At 36.7% G+C, this 19,359-nt stretch overlaps 1 protein-coding gene and 1 long non-coding RNA gene across 5 annotated transcripts in view; one reads left to right on the forward strand and one right to left on the reverse strand.

Annotated features, from left to right (window-relative positions):
* The window catches only part of Kdm3 (Lysine demethylase 3), a 281,688-nt gene that overhangs the window by 42,232 nt on the left and 220,097 nt on the right, over nucleotides 1-19,359 (forward strand). For all 3 annotated transcript variants that reach the window (XM_071771085.1, XM_071771086.1, XM_071771087.1), the window contains exons 2-3: nucleotides 7,419-7,670; nucleotides 9,037-9,150. In XM_071771085.1, the coding sequence (XP_071627186.1) occupies nucleotides 7,419-7,670; nucleotides 9,037-9,150 (366 nt within the window). The remainder of the gene's footprint in view (nucleotides 1-7,418; nucleotides 7,671-9,036; nucleotides 9,151-19,359) is intronic.
* Nucleotides 15,385-17,751, reverse strand: LOC139807930 (uncharacterized). Of its 2 annotated transcripts, none has more exons than XR_011730735.1 (5): nucleotides 17,011-17,751; nucleotides 16,275-16,463; nucleotides 15,928-16,186; nucleotides 15,534-15,754; nucleotides 15,385-15,472 (listed from the first exon to the last, which is right to left on the reverse strand). It is a non-coding gene; the product is annotated as an uncharacterized lncRNA (long non-coding RNA). The 2 variants fall into 2 exon arrangements; XR_011730734.1 differs by having other exon boundaries at nucleotides 15,847-16,186.

The raw sequence follows: 19,359 nt of genomic DNA on the forward strand, positions 1-19,359 counted from the left end.
ATGCTTTACTGAAGCTAAGTAATTAGCGTGTTATAAGTGAAGTTTTACGGTGCACTAATACAGCATTTGGTTATTATTGGTTATTATTTATTCATTTATAATAGGCAATGATTATCTTTTCATTCTAATCGTAACTCTTATAATAAAAAGATATTAGAATTAATCTCGCAAGATTACTACAACATATTCATGCACCTGCTTTTTAACGTAACACTCCTCCGTTATTCGGTGTGCTCTTACTGAAATCACATCAAGCATTTTACATTTGTCACGAGGGTTTGTGTTTACTTACAACACAATGTGTAAACAGATGCATCGTTTCACGCATGTTGGAAAAATTTTTTGTTCCACTTGTTGATTCGACTCGCACTCGAGTGTAGGGGGCACATGTTATTTTGAACGGTTGAAGGCTTGTCGTTCGTTTTAATAACCTTGTTACACGGCGTTTACTATCTATGCATGTTAATCGAATTATTTTCATTACCATTCGAAACAAATTGATTGAAAGAGCGACTGCATCGGTGATATTCGCACAGTGTAATATAATCGTTTCTGCTAAAAACTGCTCGATCTCTCACAGTAATTTGAAACGCCCATCGCGTCGTGGTGTTTGATGATCGCGCATATTAATGATCGCGAAATCGTGAAAACGAAGAGCGCTGGGCGTTGTTTACACGTAATTTACATTGACGAATTCGCGATCTTTTTATTGGCGACACACACAATTCTATTTGCGTTTTCAATGGAAAAGCGTCGTAACTGTACTATATATAATCGCCGTTTTTTAATTACGTTACAAATTTTTCTGATAATTGATACTTTACGTCGAAAAAACGACGCGTAACTTTTCTCCGTGCTGCATGGGTATCTTTAATTTTTGATATATAACTTCTTGATTAGTAATTTAAATCGACCTCTTCTTTTCGTTGCATACTTTTCCATTCGATCCGGCGACTTTCGGAAAGCCGATTTGGAAAGCCGCTGTGGTTTCTATTCCATTGGTGTAGTGCGGTTTCTCCTTTATTGTATTCATGACGTCACATCAGTCGTTGACTATTCGTAAGCGCCGGAATACGCTTACGTGCGAGGGAAGTGGCATAACAACTCGACATTAAGAGCCGGTAGAGCGGACAGCTAGTCAGTTTTTGACTGACGTGTCCTCCAATTTAGTATTTAACGATAAGGCCACAGAAAGCGTTGCAAAAATGGACTTGGGAAAATCAACGAAGCGAACCGACGCAGAAAAAGGGGAAATAAAGAAAAAATTCGATTTACATTTTTAAAATTTATATATTCCTCACAGATTACCCGAATGAGGAGAGTCACATTTCATATTTAGCGTCACTATTGGAAATATAAAGAAATTGCCATTCTCTCTACTTTTGTTACTGTACATAAGTGATAAAATGATATAAAAAATTGGAAGTGTAAATACCGCGTTTTATTCTGAATAATTTACAAAAGCGCTGAAAAGTTTCGGTATAAGGGTGTTACGTTACGTATACAGACCGTGTGGCGTGACTTATCATTGAATTATTGTACGGATCGATATTGCAGTCAGGTCACCTATTTCTTATTTTAAATTTTCAGAGAATAGTATCGAATACACGCACTATCTTTTTATAAAGTGGAGCGAATATCTCATTTCTTTTTATATTTAAGTAATTATTTGTATAGATAATGACATTTAATTGTTCGGATATTACTGAAATCATTGATAATAAGTTATTACATGAGTTACTATATCAAATTATTCGTACAGAGATATTTTTTCGAATATGTAGATATATAATAGTATCAAATTATTCGAAATGAATAGAAAATATTATTTTCTATCCATATAGGAATATAAGAAAAAATCCTAATCAAATGTCTAAGAATAAATTCATTGAGCTGCAGTTAGCCGGATTGACCTGGAGTTTAATAGTGTAATAAAAGAAATTTTATTAACGAGCGTAAATAAAGATTCTTTAATCCGACGCGATCACCTCACGTCATAGTCGTCAGGAATGATTGACAGCAGGGAGCTGAGTGCGAGTTCGCCCGAAATCGTCGTTTCGGCTTGACAGGATGCGACAGCCGAGGGAAAGTTCGCTTCACGCGTGTCTGACAAGCGCCCGCTGTTTCCACTGCGAGTTCTCTCGCGCGGCGAGAAGGGAAATCGCGTTTCGCGACAGGCACGGGAAGCAGGCCGCAGGTGTGTGTGTGTGTGTGTGTGTGTGTGTGTGTGTGTGTGTGTAGAAACGAGAGACGCGACTTACGTCATCGCGTCTCTCGCGGATCGAATATTGGATCGGCGCAGCGCGTTGTTACGACCGGCGAACAAGGCCGGCGAAATAACAGGAAGCCGGCCGGCCGTATCGATATGTGCACACGCGCGGCGCTTGACAGGATATTGACGTACCGTGCTCTCTTTCTCTCGTCTTCTTCTTCTCTTTCTCTTCTGTGCTGAAACCTCCGCTTGGATAGTTGACATTCGCATATTCCGTTCTCGCTCGTGTTCGCGGCCAACGAGGCCAAAATGGAAAAATCGATGCTGTGAACAAGGTCGCGCGTCATCCCCGTAGACCTATAAACCTTTCAAGAAAGAGCCGCAGAGCGGCTCTTTCAATTAAAACTTTTCGTTCTATCAATTAAAATCCCATAGGATGATATTAATATTGAGCATACCTTTCGTAATTTTTTTTTTTTTTTTAAGCAAGTATCATGAAGAGTAATAAAAGAATTTTGGAATCAATATATCTTTGACAAATTACAAGCATTGTGATTATTATCGCGCGTGTTTTAATATAATGCAGTATAATATCATAATATTGTAATAACAATATTATATTTGATACTAATTTTAGAATTGATTATTGTTTATGCTGATTTTCAAATACAATATCTCTGAATACGATTCTATATGATTAGCAAAATGCCAAAATGGGAATTAACCGAAGCTAGAAATGTCTATTTAAACGTTTTAATTTTATCATAAATGATAATTAAGCACTAATAATAATTCTATTTATATTTAGTGTAGGTATGCGTCTTGTCCAAATATGGCAAACGAATAATAAGCGATAAAATGACATCAATTGACATGACATCGCTCATTTGACAATAAACTTTATATAGTTTAATCTTAAAATCTCAAATCTTTAATTTGGTAAATTCGAGAAAGTTAAAAATACATTATAATGGATAAAAAAATTTGACGTAAATGTTTCAAGAATTCTTGTTTTTTTTTAATAATAAATCTGCAATTATTATTATTATTATTAACAATTTTATTTTTCTTGTGTGAATTCTAATGCGTTGAAATGATAATAATTTTTTATCTATATCTTTTTCTATTTCAGGCAGTTTATATTGAAGATTGACATTCTTTGCTTTACAAATATGTGCTACTGTCTCGGTATTTGTTGCTCGGTATAACTTCTCTTAGGAGATTTTATATCGTGGAGCAAATAATATAAAATTCTATCTCACCCCTTTCTTCTGTACAAGTCTCGATATAATAAGCAATAATAAAACGTTTTTACCGTCGCGATTGATCGCCTAACACGCTTGTTTATTTTTATGCGCCGACATTTAACTATATTTATGTTTATGTTGCGAAATATTATATATCGCGGATATAATTATAATCATATTGTTATACCAATATGTATATACTTATTTAAGAGATAATATTTAATAATTTTTAGATGAAAATATTAAGATTTTATATTACCTTAAAAATTTCTATGTATTATTTAGATATTAATTATTGACTGCTAACATTTATTAGAAAACACTTTAGGAAGTAGCAACGATTTTGTTTATTTATCAAAGTATGTAATTTTGACAATTACTTTAATTAAAGATAAATAAAATTGGGTCTCTTGTCTTTAATTGAAGATATTTTCTCTAACATTCAGAATTTTTAAGTTATTTTTCCATGCGTAAGCTCTGTTTTCTATTCTTTCTTATTATTACTATAGTTAAATGTCTGGCATTGTCTACAACAGACGATGATTAGTGGAACGAAGCCGCCCAGTTCCTAATCTCCGTCTGGAACAAGCACGAGTCTGGTACCACACTGGGAGCTGTCTAGTAGTGGGGACTCGAAAAGGGACAAGGGGGGGAGCAGAATGACGTTTAGAACTGGAAGGGAGTCAGAGCCGGTGGAGGGAGACCATCCGTCCATGGTCGTAGGAGAAGGTTGTGGTAGGTCGCGACGGCAAAATGGCCGGTCTGGATGGTTACCCGGGAAACCATCTGGGCGGTGCTTGGCGTTCACGAGAGGCGGAGCATGATGGCCTTGGCGGCCATTATGGTCCTCCACTCCGAGAGATATCGCCACCTGGTGAGCGTCCCCCGAAACCAAGGGTTAAAACCAGCCTTGGTACCGGGAATATTGCTACACCCCCCCGGGACCGTCTGGGATACGAATGGGCGAGAGATCGCTCTTCGATTCTGGGATAATTCTCGTGCTCTGGGATAGTTCTGGGATCTCTCTGTCATGTGTCGTAAGATAGTTTATTCTGGTCATTCGAAAACTGGTCATTCCATTCGCTCAAGTTTCCTTCCCTAAGAGACACGATATACGGCTGATACGAAGATTATCCCGACGGCTTGTATAAACTGTACTTCCGCTTGACTTATTTAACATCGTCAATAAATTGCTGATAGTTCATATGGCTATACTAGAGAAAGAAAAGAAAAGGACTCTTCCTGCATGCCGTCACCGATTTCGATCAATAGACTGGATGTATCGATGAATCACATTAACACACAGTACTACTTTTTTAATTATATAACGCTTTTGGAAAGAATTGATTAAAACTACGAAAATTACTTTCACTCTTTCAAAATAATGAGGACAATTGTTCTGTCATTATCTACTCTGTCCAATCGACAGAATTTTGTTGGATTCATATTGGCTATTCTTACTTCTCTCTCTGAAAAAGTAAAAATAAATTACTACATTATAATAATTTACTATAGGTTTTGCTACAAAATAATAGTCAGAGTTAAATTAAATGTCAAGTCCATAATATTCATTTAAATAAAACTCTAGCGAAACAACGAAAGTGATAATACGTGTAACAGGACTCACGGTTCTCCAAATTTACATGCTAAAGCGATTCTCGCAGTTTTTTAAATCTTCATTAATATTTGCAACACATCTCGGCGTTGCAACGCGAATTCTTGATAAACCGGGGAGAGCTTCGTCGCGCCTTAGATTACGTCATCCGGGCGGCATCCCCGATGCGCGGGTAATCCGGACGCGCGGGACACGGAAATATAGAAGAGAGATTCCTGCGAAAACGGATTACAATTCCTGACATAGCCCCGCGCCGGTGCCGAATACCCCCGCGATTCGGATTGCATGCCAGCAGCAGCGCCATTAAACGCATCGAGCGAGCGAATGGGCGAGCGAACGCGCGAGATTACGTTATTATTAATCATCCGTGTATGATCGTTTACGCGGCGCGTCCCTCGCCTATTATTAACGGCCGTTGCGCTCCGTAGATATTTACTTATTAATTAGCCGATTAACGTTTTGCAATTATGCGCCGTCACGCTCCATTGCACTCACGTACCCGGAAATCGCGCCTCGCTCGTACCTCATCTCGCGTTTCTTCGATTAATAACGGCTACGAATTATTATTGATGTCAGCGATGTGTCACGGTACCGTAGTCGGAGTCTGGAAATGGCCGGCCCGCCATTCCCAAACACATCAATTAATTTCCTGCGGTCATACAAATGCAAATTTATACACTACGCGGTTTTTTTCGATCCCGGAAAGATAAGCGGCATCGATCGATGCGTTAATAGATAGTTATACAATTATTAGATATATTACTGGTGCCGGCAAATTGAGTCATCGCATGTCTCTATTATTACTTGCAGAATATCTTTCTGATCTGTACTTTTTATTGAATAATTCCACTTCAATAATATTTTATTTTTACGTTCTTGCAAGGCACTTTCTCGCATTTAAAACACTTGGCATGTTCTATCTCATGTCTTATATGCGGTATAATTACAACGCACTGCTGATCATGCACGGTATTAGTCAGATACCGAATTGAGTATTTGCGGTCACGCCGCGGCGATTTCTATGAGCGCACTCCGCTCGTAAATGCTGATTTATCAATTAATTGGCTGACGCCCCGTGACCGCATTGAGTCACGCTCTCCCCTTATGATTACGATGACCCCAGTGCGCCAGACAGGCGAAGGGGTGGTATGTCATATACGATATTCCAAGGGAATTTAGAACCGGATACCTCGATGCGAAGTATTAATCTGCAAATATAACGCATACATTCTTGCGCTGATCTGATGTGAAAATAATCTTTCTCGTCGATATCATGCGAACACATTTCGCATAAAGGCGCCAATATTTTATTTTTCAATTACTTTATAAGTGATTTTAACGTTAACAAAAATTCAGCTTGAAATTTTGATGGTAAATATATACTTTGTGTCGAAATTTGGGGAAAATCGGAAATAGGAGACGTTTATTTAAATTTACACTATAATACAGTAGGGCGTGCGCTTTCACAGAGGCCACGGAACACGGAATGACTATCCGTCATTTGAATCAGCTCCCCGCGTCCGAATTTCGGTCGCGTTGACAAAGCCTGAGAGTAAACCGAGCGTGCGGATCGTGCTACACATTCCGCTTCCTGAACCCCCTCGTTATCCTGACAGTCAGCACTTTCTGCTTCAGGCCAGAGGTTATGAATAATACATATTAATTGCGTTATTCCTATATACCGTCTTCTCTCCCTTTGTATAAATATGTACAGCATATTCGAGACAATCTCACCATCGACGCGTTAATTCGTTGCGTGTGTTTCGGGAGGAACGCGAAACAAGAGGCTCGATAAGAGCGTATGAATATCACGATAATAGGCGTTGATAATTAACTGGTGGCTGTTACTGTGGATAGCTGAAAAGGTTCCGCCCCGTGCACCGTTCGCATGATAACCGCTCGTTGAGAACGGTTTAATCCTTAATCCCTCGTGATTCCGTGGAATAAGTAGAACCTGCACAGATTTCACTTCATTATGTAGCATTTGTTTTGGAACAACGGACACATTACAACTTAAAAAATGACTATGTAGAGAATTATTTTCCTAATGCTGTTTAATTGAAAGGATTATTTGCGAAATGTTTTTTGTACCAAATTTCTCACAGAAATATGCTTGGATATTATATATCAGAGCACGAAAATATTATTAAAATGTTATTATTAATTATTATAACTAGAAAAATAGATATATGTATAAAGATACACCTATCTAACATTATATTATTAATTTGTATTGTCAGCTCACTTTCGTTAAGTGCTAAAATATAGAGGCTTTGTCTCTTGACCAGTTGCTTCAATATATTACATTTGCACTTAATATAAGCGTTCGATCATATGCTTGCAGATCCTCGTAGAGTACGACGACGTAGAGTGGCAAAGGAGGGAGTGGCTGTCACCACATAGGGATGCCGTATTCTCCTTCTTTCTCATTGAACGAGGTCTCTACTGGGCCGAACGACCTGACCCCAGGCACGCCAGTCTCATCCCCATCGATCATCACAATCACGCGAACAATAACCACCATCAGCACCGCATTAACGGGAAACCGCTCAGGGGCGCCACGGCGGTCGCCGACACCGTTGCTTGGCCAGCTCTCGTAAGTATAAATAAACTGTATCTATTGTTTTATGAACGTTGTTACGAATTCTTGGACGACCTTGCTTCGTTTTTTCTCAACGAAAGAAAAAAAATACATCGAGGCATTGATCAATTTTACCATCATTTAATATTTTACTTTACAAATTAAATTGCAAGGAGATATCAAATTTTAAAAGGAGAATTAAAATTGAATATTAAAAATAAAGAGAGACTTTTCTTCTTAAATCTTCGTTAAACATGACTTCGAAAGCGAAAGACAAGTTCTTTTTCTTTTTATACACGTATTACAAATGACAGAACTTTCTTGTCTTGTTCAGAAATGTAGATTAGAAAAATTATACAATATTTTCGAGAAAGTATTTTTATGAGAATTGTTTTTATCAAACATCATGCGATACACGCATAATACAATATAATTCACGCATTAAATTCCGGCAATAATCTGTCACGTGTGATTTCCTTCGAATTATACAGGAAAGCCATCACGATTTACCATTTTTAATGCATATCTCTCATATTTTAACGATGATAATTGAGGAATGCTCGCGATCCTATTCGAATATTAATCAGTTCGTGGTTAATTAATGAAATACTCAATTCTTCATTTCTGTTGAATAAATTTTATAATCGACACAATTCGACCGCTACAAAACAGACTGCCGCATGTTTCATTGGCTCGGCGCTTTTTTTCTCATTAAAATTTTAATGCTTCAATTGAGTGAGCTTAATTATTTTGCGAAGACTCAACGACGCAAAAATAATTACATCTATATAATTTAAAATTTTTGCCTTCTCTATACGGTCTTTATAAAGGAATTCTAGCAGAATGCAACGTTGTATAAATATCACCAAAATATCATTACCGTGATTGTTAATATTTATTTCTATTTTTTTTAAATAGTAGTTAATTTTGCTTGAAAATATGGTGGCGTATGATGTCAAAATTATTAATTAATATTTTTTTATAAAATATGAATGTTTTTTTTTTAAATAAATTTTTTTTATTTATATGCTATTTATATCATATAAGCTAATTCTATTTTCATCAAATAATTAATCTCGGTTGGGATTTTTAATTAATTCGCCAGCCAAAATCCACCTACTTTATATAAAATTAAAATATAATCTTCTCATTAAATAAATGAATTAAATATCTGTTTTTTTATGCTCTGGTGCAAATTTTGTTATTATATTATCTTTTGTGATGATATTCAGCTTTTTTTATGTTTTGATGTAAATTGGATTAGCTAAATACAGCATGCACACGCGTTGAATGCAGAAATATGCTGCTTGGACGGGTTGAACTAAAATGTTATTCTATGCGGAATAGTACATATAATCGAAAATCTCATGTTTGTTTTTAGACTTTCTATCCTCTCGTGGCACGCGCTGAGTTGCACGAGGACGCCATGCCGATCGAGTTTATGCAAGATCGCAAACTGGACTTCGTCGACTATTCGAAGTTAAAGCCGTTCACTGTAAGTATATCACATATCTCAATTGTTCCGATTGTTTAAGATTAACCACTTGATATACTGTAACGCTATGCATAATATAACGAATAATTGTTTAATTATCTTTGTGATTTATCATAAAGTGATAATTTATATTTGCAAACAAATACTAATGTAGCGTTAATGTTTAATTATTAATTATCTCACAGCTAAAAATCAATTTCTTGAAATTTTCTGCAACATATATATTTATTACTTTTATCAATTTTAATTTTTTTTTAATGTTAATGTCAATTTTCATATTAATTTATAATTTTCATATTAATCTTACAATTAGACGGTCATTATGCGTAGCATAGTTAATACGGCATTAAGATATTTCATCTTTTCAACTCCTTGAGACACATGAAAGTTAAACGTGCATGCTACGAAGATAGCGTTTTTGTTTAGTATAGAAAGAATTTATGATCCGAAAGTAAGTATTCTTTAATTACTCGTTCGCGCGTGTGCTTACTTTCATGTAAAACGCGAGGAAACGTAAAAAGTATAAAACTTGCGCGGGCGACGAGAGATACGGTGACAATTTCCGCTGACCAAGGTACATTGACGCAATCCGTTATCTCGTTTCCCTCCTAATTTCCTCGCCGCCATGGCGTTCTGCACATTTCACGCGCGAGATGCGATAGAGTATTCCGAAAACGATTAAGAGCCCGCGAGCCGGGCGAGTTTGGTCGGCGAACGTGGTATAGCGCGTTGCAGCGGCCACTTCCGCTTTACGACTGGAAACTTACTTCGTTAGGGGCCTCGCTGGGAACTTAGTTAGGGAACAAGTTCCGGCGCCATTGGCGCATCCGACACTCCTCCGGGGGCAACGGATGCGAATGCGAGACCGCGCGTCTCTTCCCCTCCCGCGAGTCGTACCGCTGCGCTGTAAGTAATCTTTCACGGAGGCTCGTTGTCCAACTTCTCGTAAGAGCTACGCGGAAGAGTTAACCGAACTTGCCCTGCTGGAAGGAGCAGCCGAGCTTTGACTCAAGTTTCCCGTTTCACTTTCGCGTATGTGAAGGAGTTATGTTCGCGAGCGTGGCAGAACTTTTCGCGAGATATTTCTCTCTGAACAGGAAATTTTATTATTTCGTGATGACAAATATAATTGGAAAAATTTATTAAAGGGAAGATATACGTTTGAATTATTTAGGACAAACGTGTGTGTGTGTGTGTGTGTGCAAAATGAACAAGGTTTTACATGTAAAACTTTCTGCAAAATAATTTAAAACTATTAATTTTGATATGCTGTTTACAATTGTTTAAATTTATTTGTTAATATGTCGCCATTGCAACAGCAACAGAAATTTTTAAATTGTATTTTATTTTTTTGTATAACTGGATACTGTTTTTTATTATTTTATTTATTTTATCATCGTGAATATTTCACTAAACTTTACGAACTAATTATCAGAGTGCTAAGTAATGCGTTTACCTGATGTTTCTTAATCCGTTCATTTCTTATCGTAATACATTAGTACAATTAATCGACCATTCATTAAAACACAAGAAATAAAATCGCTCAAATTTCACTACACGAACGTACGATTAGCAAACTCCCCTCTTTCCCGATATTAACCTTTGACCTTCGATTAATCGACTTTCCATCGGATATCAGTTTGAGACAGTTGTAATGAATGAGCATGCAGAAACTTCCACGCTTTCATCAGGGAAGCTCCGAGATAGGGAAACACTCGACCGAGATAATAAATCGATCAGCCCGATCCCTCTTCGCGAGGGTGAAAGAACAGTGCGCGCGTACGTGTGTATGTGTGTGCGTGCGTGTTTTGGTGGGTGTGCGTGCGGCCACTTCGGAAGTTGCCGCACTTCTGTTAGGGTAGGAAGAGTTGAGCGAGGTGGAATTGTTTCCAAGTAATTAAACTACCGGGAAACTTTTACCGTTAAAACTTTTTCCCGCTTCGGCGGCGGTATACGAGGCCGTAAGTCGTTTACATGCGGCGAGAACTTTCAGTCCGGCGCGCCGCGGCGGTCAGGTTCAGGTGCGTCTTACCTTTTAGATCCGCCCTTTATCCTACCGCGTGCGACTTAGTCCATTTCAAATAAGACGTATTACCTTCGTGACCTGTGCACTAAGGATGCTTTGAGAAATCCCAGTACTTTATAGCAGACAAGTTTCTTTTTTTCGCTTGACATTTATAATCGAGTTTAGCATCTTAAATTGAGGTAATGTATCACGACGTCGACATTTATAATAAACTTAAAACAATTCCATTTTTAATCTGAAATTTCGTGCGATCTGTTTCGACAAACTGGCTCGCGAAGCCATCAGTGTCACTCCGAATTCTTTCTGTGACAATATAAATCGGTCCTCGCTTGAACGCAACAAATCTTTTTCGAGCAGCTATAGATCTTTACTTTTAGTTGTGGACCGGTGTACTCGCGGCTCGTCGAGAAAAGGAGAAAGTCGGCGGTTAAGTGCATGCCGAAAAAAAAAAGAAATACAAAAGGAACGAAGAAACAGCCGCGGCGCGAGGGGCCAAATTCGTCCGGGGGGCAAAGTTGCGCGCGAGTCTGCTGACCCTGAACTATAAATGCAACGAGTTCTTTCTCCCCGCTGCGTCGCATACCTAACATGCGTGCACTTGCGCGCTACGTCGCTCGGAGACGTCGCACTCGCTTTGCTCTCCTTGCCGTGGGTGTCATGAACGAACGCAACCGCAACTTCTCACCCCGCGAGTATTAAACTTTTATATATGCATCGAAAGTATTAATAGTATGTATTATTTTATAAAATAATTAAAATTATCTCAGAGAAAAATAAATTTTACGTCATCGGGGCTTAAGAGTAGCGGATTTAGAATAGACTAAGAAAAGGCTCTAAGTCCTTTGTAGAAAGTGAAATAAATCAGACAAAAGGTGTATACATGTAACATAATCCAACGAAAAGAAATAGGAAATCTTCATCAGTGGATTTCAGAGCTGCAATCATCTAACTTGTTGAGAAAAGGTCGTCCCGCACGCATGCGGCCGTTTCTGCTTGCTGCCGGCGACGTCGCCTGTTAGTTTGACGATTCGCATCGGTAACGCGCGTACACGATCGTCAGAACGTTGGAAAGCGGCCAAGACGAGGCGCCAACATATTCCCGTTCTATCTAACGGTCCTTGTCCAAGTGCGACGATGCTGCGTTATACCCTCGACCTCCCTTCACGCGATCCACGCGCGAAGTAAGAACTCCGGAACCCTGCCTGAAAGGTGCTCACTACGAAGAGAAACATGTTATTCCTCTTACGTTGGAGATCCTATTCATTTAAACGCACAAGAACGATAATTCCAGCGGCTTAGCCATTCTTAATCGAACTTTATATGATAATGATTTTATATTAAAATTATGATAATTTATTATATTTATAATAAATATCATAATTTTAATATAAAATCATTTATATAATTATAAAACTATTACAATTATATTAAAGTTATGATAATTTATTATATTTATAATGAATTATCAGCTTTGTTTAGAATTTTCGAAATATCGAATTTGAACCCAATGATTTGTTATTGAAATTCAGGCATTTTATCAGTCATGCCAAAGGCTTGATACTTCGAGAAGGTTAAGGTAAACGTCCCAGTGGCCGGACGGTTAAGCATGATTTGTCATAAATAATACAATTTATAATATTTAGAAAGATGTTTAATATAAATATTTGTATTTATTCGAAAACTCAAGATTCCCTTAAGCAGGGAAAAATTATTTTAACTCATATATATCAATTAATAATTTAATATTTACATAAGTAATGGAGCGTGTCAATGTACCAGTGGCCGGACAGCTAAAATAGGTTGTGGCATAGTGTCCAACCAATTAAAAAATTATACTTATCTTAACATTTGTAAATGAAGATAAATTGTCGGTGAGTAGTTTTAATGCCTTTAAAAACATGTAATTATTACACGCAAAAATCTGTCGATTCCAACAAGCGACACTGCATGACACTAACCTCTCATTTTTTAACAAATTGCGTTCGCACATGCGTCCGGCGATTGGGACTACTGATATTCTTAATGTATCAGTATCCGGACACCGGACACTCAAACAACAGACACATGCTCATTTAATCAATTTTTTTTAAATACAAAAATGTTTAATTAGGTTTACTTCTTTTTCCCGATTAATTGTTAAATATTAAAGTTTTTTTTTACAATAATTATTATTTTCATTTTTAATTGTTTAAATAAATAGTAAATATTTTTCTTCAATGTGTCCGGCCACTGGGACGTTTATCTTAACTTTTTACAAACTGAAATTACATATATCCATGTAATACCTAATTACGCGGGCGGCGGAAATATAGCTCCGTTTATAAAGGATATAATCTATCTGCTGTGTGTGTGCATCGATCATCGGCAAAGTTTAAATACGAAACGATTAGTAATAAGTATAAGTATCGCAGCAGTGTAAGATGAATGACGGAGTCGCTATATCGAGAAATATCGGAGTTGATGTGTTCATTACTGAGTCAATTTTCGAGTAGGTAGAGACAGACGCCGCGCCGGTGAAAAAAGTAATTGTACGCGAGTAATTTTATTGCGCACAAATGGTACACGAGCATCTGTCTGTGCCTTCAATTTAAACTTTACGAAAGTCACCTGCCTATAGTCACTTTATCTGCCGGCGCTTTGGTCCCGTGATTGTACCGGTGAACGCATCGCGATTAATGGCGGACGCGTTCTTAATTAAGGAACTCCTTAATTAATTAGCTGCCGCGTGGCAACTGCTAACGAGTACCCGCGGCGCGTGATAGAACGATAACAGTCGACACCGGTCGGCATGAGCCGTGATTTTCCAACCGATAATGTTCATTTCGAGAGGTATTCGTGCTTGATAATTGGGGAATTTATTCGAAAAGAAGTACACGAACAATTTTGATCAATACTAAAATCTAAGATTTAAAAGAACATATTTTGAAATATGCAGTAGTTTTACCCGAAAACATAAACCTCTGAGGATAATTTACAAGTAGAAAACACGATATACACCATAGATAATACATTATTATACAATTAACATATTTTATATTTTTATATTTTTCTGGGAATTAAATTACATAATATATAATAATGTGCAATCTGCATTTCAGAAATATTGTATATAAATATATTGTCAACGATCGAGAGCTTTTATTAAATTAATATTTTATAACATTAATTTATTTTTATTAACGTGTGATTGTGGAGACAGGAGTATTTCAATAATTATTATTTTCTCTAATATTTATACACTTTTCTGTTTCTAGCAATGTGTGTATGTATAATATGTATATATGTAAAAAATAATTGATGAGGTGAAAATTGAGTTTTCAAGAAATGAAGCCGGTCATAAATTCTTCTAACTTGAGCAAAATAAATATTTCTAGATTTGAAATAAAATGAAAATTGATATATCACATAATAAGCTTCAAAATTTATCATGAGACGGACAATGCCCATTTCGTCGGTATGCTAATTCAGCTCAAGAACTTCGTAGGAAAGAAAAATATATAGAAGATACACGTGGACGAAATTTCGTTTGAAAATTGCATCGCGGTAGCGAAGAGGAAAAAACGGCGAGAATATGATCGGAGATAGGATTTGATTGGCGTTCTTTGAACGAGAAAAAACCTCTGGAAACGGTCTCGGAGCAAGCGATTCATAACGTGGGGTCGTAATCCATAAATAAGGAACGCTTCGGTGTCTCTCAGTCCCCCGTGCCGAATGACATCCCTGAATCGAATTATCGTGCGTACGAATAATTCAACGACCGACAGATAATCTCGTTGACCCCGAGACCGATCCCGGTCGTTCATTTCCACATTATAATTGGTGCACGATGTGTCCAGACGGGCGCTATTTCTCGTCTCGATATCGACATTTAACGACAGTAATGGCTCGACGAATGAAAAATACGTTTCGCGAACCGTTCACGACGATCGTCTTCGCACCGATGCCATATGTTGCGCGAAATCCTCTATCGATTGTACCCCGCGGTAAACGGGTCTTATCCTGAGTGCGCGGAGAACGATTTTACAATGGTTACAAACGACGAGAATGACGGTTGATAGTTATTTGCAAGCACTTTCGTTTGTGATGGACGAGAAGATCGCGAGAACTTATGCTATAATACGTACAGGCGCGCACACATATAAAAGCGTAACATAGATCTCGCACGAAAATAAGGATGTGGGATACTGGGCATTTATCTAAACACGTTGCTCGAGTCATAATTTTTTTTAATATATTAGTTATGCTTTTTGTTGGATTATTAGATACTTTATCTAAGCATAACTCAATTGTAGTAACCTTAAAAATATTAATTAGTTTGAACATAAGGAAAAGAAAGTGTTAGTTTCATATAACTTACAAAAGAATCATTTATAGTTTTATCCATCTCGATCAAAATTTAAAATTGAGCCCATGCGTCAAAGTCATTGAAGGGGATATCCAATTTATGTTGCTTTAAAGCTGCTTCCAATTTACCAATTTCGTATCCAAATAGTTTGTTTTTCATCAAATGTACATCCTGTTGTATATTTTTTATACTAAATCGTATCTTCGTTATAGCATTTAAAATTACTGTTTGTTCTAGAAAATGTTTAAAATAATATTAGAATTGTAGCTTTCTTTTGAATTGTACCTTGTAAAATTAAACACTTATTTAATGAATCAATAGTTACCTAGAGTAAAATTATATTTTGTTTCATGTGAATTGTAGTCAAAATCATTATTAATTTTATCTGTCTTTTCTTCGACCTTACTTGCATTTTTTTTAGTAGACTTATTGTTCAGCACTATTTGTTCCTCTTTATGTTCAGACGTTTTTTCCTCATTATTGTACACGTACACACAAAGTGTCTGACAATAAAGGCGTTAACGTCTGTATGCAGGTAGTGGACTGTGGCGGAGTGCGGGCCAATCACACTTCATTCGAAGTTGCTAGAGAATTGTCAACAGATTTCAGACATCTTCTTTAAGAGCATGCATACAGAGTCTATCTTAAGCCTTGTGTCCACAATGCTAAAAAATTTTTCTTAAATTAACATAAACAAGAACTACAAAATCAATGAAGAATATTTACTATAATATAGAGTTTTTAATTACAAACCTTCTTCAAAATTAAGATTTTCTAATGTATCCTCTGCATTTTCATTTATTGGTACATCTATATTATCATCATTATCAAAAGATTCATTACAGACATTTTCAGCAAAAACATCATCATTATGATGTAAGTTTTCTTCTTCCTCTTCAACTTGAAGACCAACATACGTAGCGCTATTATCGCTAACTGTTTCTAAAACAATCAATATTTCATACTAATTAATTTTGTTTTTTATTTATATTTAGATAACTTTATTATATTGAAAATAAAGTCTTTCAGCATCGATACAAAGAATGACACGGTCAGTTAACGATTGGAACAAATTGTGAAGATTTTATATTGAATGGCTTATAAAATGCTTATTATTGCATTTTGCAGTGTCTATAATGTTTGACAAATCTTCCTTTCTACGACAATTTCAATTTCAGGAGCAAGACGTGATGATAAATAGCTAAATCAGAAATGTAGATGAGCAAGCATCTGTCAACAACAAGACAGTTGTTGTTGGGTCAAAGATTAAAAGGAAGCTTTTTTTAAAGATATTAAGAACCTACAAAAGCCGTGACAAGCTCCCTGCAAGGCGAGACAAAATCTTTACAAATAGTTCCAGTCATTGATTGACTGTATCATTCGCTGTGTCAATGCTAGAAGAATTTCCAATAAAATAAAACTACTTATAATCGTTTATATAAAATTAGTCTCATTTAATCGACGAACCTGTATATATTTAAGTACTTACTATTTGCATGCGCTTGCTGAATCTCCTGCTGTAATTCTTTTTGAAGATGTCTGTAAATTTGTTTTCGTTCTCGAGCTTTTCTTCTATCTTTCTCAGTATACATTGTAGGCTTGTAAAAGACAAGTAAGAGCCAACCGCTAATATCGGAGCGATACAATATTTAATAAGAAAAAGATGTTTACACACTTAATACACAATGCACAATTTGATGCGAACGAATTGAGAACACTGTTTTTAGGTTATGTCGTTATTTATTAAGAATTGCGCAAAATTAAGCGGGGAACACAGACTTTTGCATAACGCATAATACGTAAGCATAAGAAAACTGATTGGTCTATTTCCTTATGCGCATGTGTATAACCAATTAATTTTCTTATGCTTACGCATTATTATGCGTTGTGCAGAAGTGTGTGCTTCCCGCTTTAGGTATTATCTAGGATTCCCCTATGGCCCTATGGGTATCTCTAAAGCCGCGATTGCAGCGCCGAGCACGGACCTAGGAATTACCAATCGGCATCCGGTTGAATGACCGGGTTGAACCTAACCTAACCTGTCATGTGCAAATGCCTGATTTCCTAACGAGGAACTGACCGGAAATACTTATATTTCCCTAATAATTCAACAAAACCAGGTTCTAAGTTAGAAAGACAGATTGGAATCCTTTTAGTTTTCATTAGTTGGGGGAATCTCATTGGAATCCAATAATAAGTGGGGATAAGATGGGGAGATTTCCACACGGGATGTTACACGTTTAGGAAAGTTCTTATCTAAATAAATATCTCGCTTGACTTTCGCGAAAATATAATCGTTGAGACAGGAGCGCTTTAATTATATAGTATTTTCCTTATAATGCTTTACGTATCTTTCTATCTCTGGGCATGAAAAATGGTAATTTAGGTAAAACGGATTAGTATAAAAACGAATAATCTTTAACGAATGAAGACCGAAATTTTCTAGTCTAAAATCCTTGACATTTTTGCAATACGTCAGTAATGAGATTAAGCATTGAAAAGGTGATATATTTTTAATCAGTGTTTTTTGTTATTCTCTCTGTAAAAATTTCCATGAAATGTGAAGACGTTGAGAAAAATAATAAAACTGACGTAATTTTAATTATATTACTTAGCAGTCTGCAAAGTTCACCCTGCACTTTGCATATTAACGATAGGAATACCTAGTTTACAGAATATATCGAGTTCGAGATGTACGTCATATTTCCAGTTCTAGAAAAGTAATTATTACTCGCGTAATTACGCAGTTTTCTTCGATTGCGCAAGATTGATACTTTTCCATCTCTCAAGCATTTATTTCGTTCGATTCACTCGCGTAATAAAGACTCCAGGAATAACCGGGAAAAAGTTGGGAAAATATACGCAAACCGTAACGGACATAAGATAATAACAGTTGGCAACAAAAGTTAAGTTTATACCATTAAATCTGGTCGAATCGTATAATGCCTCCTCTCGCTTGGTCGCGGTCATACGCCTTTTTTTTAATCTACAGACTGATCGATAAATATAGGGGCGATTTCCCGTCATCGAAAATATGACGGACTTCTGTCAACAAATTAATTTTTTTGTTAATATGATGACAACTATATTTCTTCATCAGCTTGTTGATTAAGTAACAAATTAAAATCTTAAAGTTGACTTGAAATTAAAGAGAAGAACAAGTCTATCGAGGAAAGGAAGCGCGATTGGTCCCGCACGGAAACTCCTTGCAAAGCCTCGTGAATCGCGTTCACGACGAGCACTGTGCAGACATTAAGTGCTCTCGTGCTTCGGTAATAACGCTCTAATTGCCGTTGTATTACTACCATTAACGCGCTTCGCGCCGTCACGCTGTGCGCAACGCGATTGCATAACGCGTGTCTGACGTAACGGCGTAGCGATGACGTAATGTAAATGCGAACGCGAGCGGTGTGCTCGCTCGAGCGCGTAGTCGTCATCGGGGAAAAAAGAAGTTATCGCAAAACAAGGCGAAAATTGACATTATCCCTCCCTCTTTGAATCTACATAATATCCTCAAGAGAGTTCCCGTTGTTACGAATTATATTATTTTTAAATGTACTCTTCAACAAGGGGCCACTTAGGATCGGTGGCAAAAATGATGAAATACAAACTTATGTAACTTTGCGAGAAATACTCCTAGAACCATTTTTAAACAAACTTTTAAAGTCTAAGCACCTTGCTTTCAAAGTTTGTCGAACTCTCTCTTTTCGGCGATTTTCTCCTGCTTGAAAATAGCATCATTTTTAAATCAACCGTGCAAAATTGATAAGAATACTTTAATTTTGAGATTATGCATAGATTCGAGTTACGTAAATCGGAAAATTAGTTTTAATCTAAA

The sequence above is a fragment of the Temnothorax longispinosus genome, chromosome 2 (genome assembly GCF_030848805.1).
Source record: "Temnothorax longispinosus isolate EJ_2023e chromosome 2, Tlon_JGU_v1, whole genome shotgun sequence".
Taxonomy (NCBI): Eukaryota; Metazoa; Arthropoda; class Insecta; order Hymenoptera; family Formicidae; genus Temnothorax; species Temnothorax longispinosus.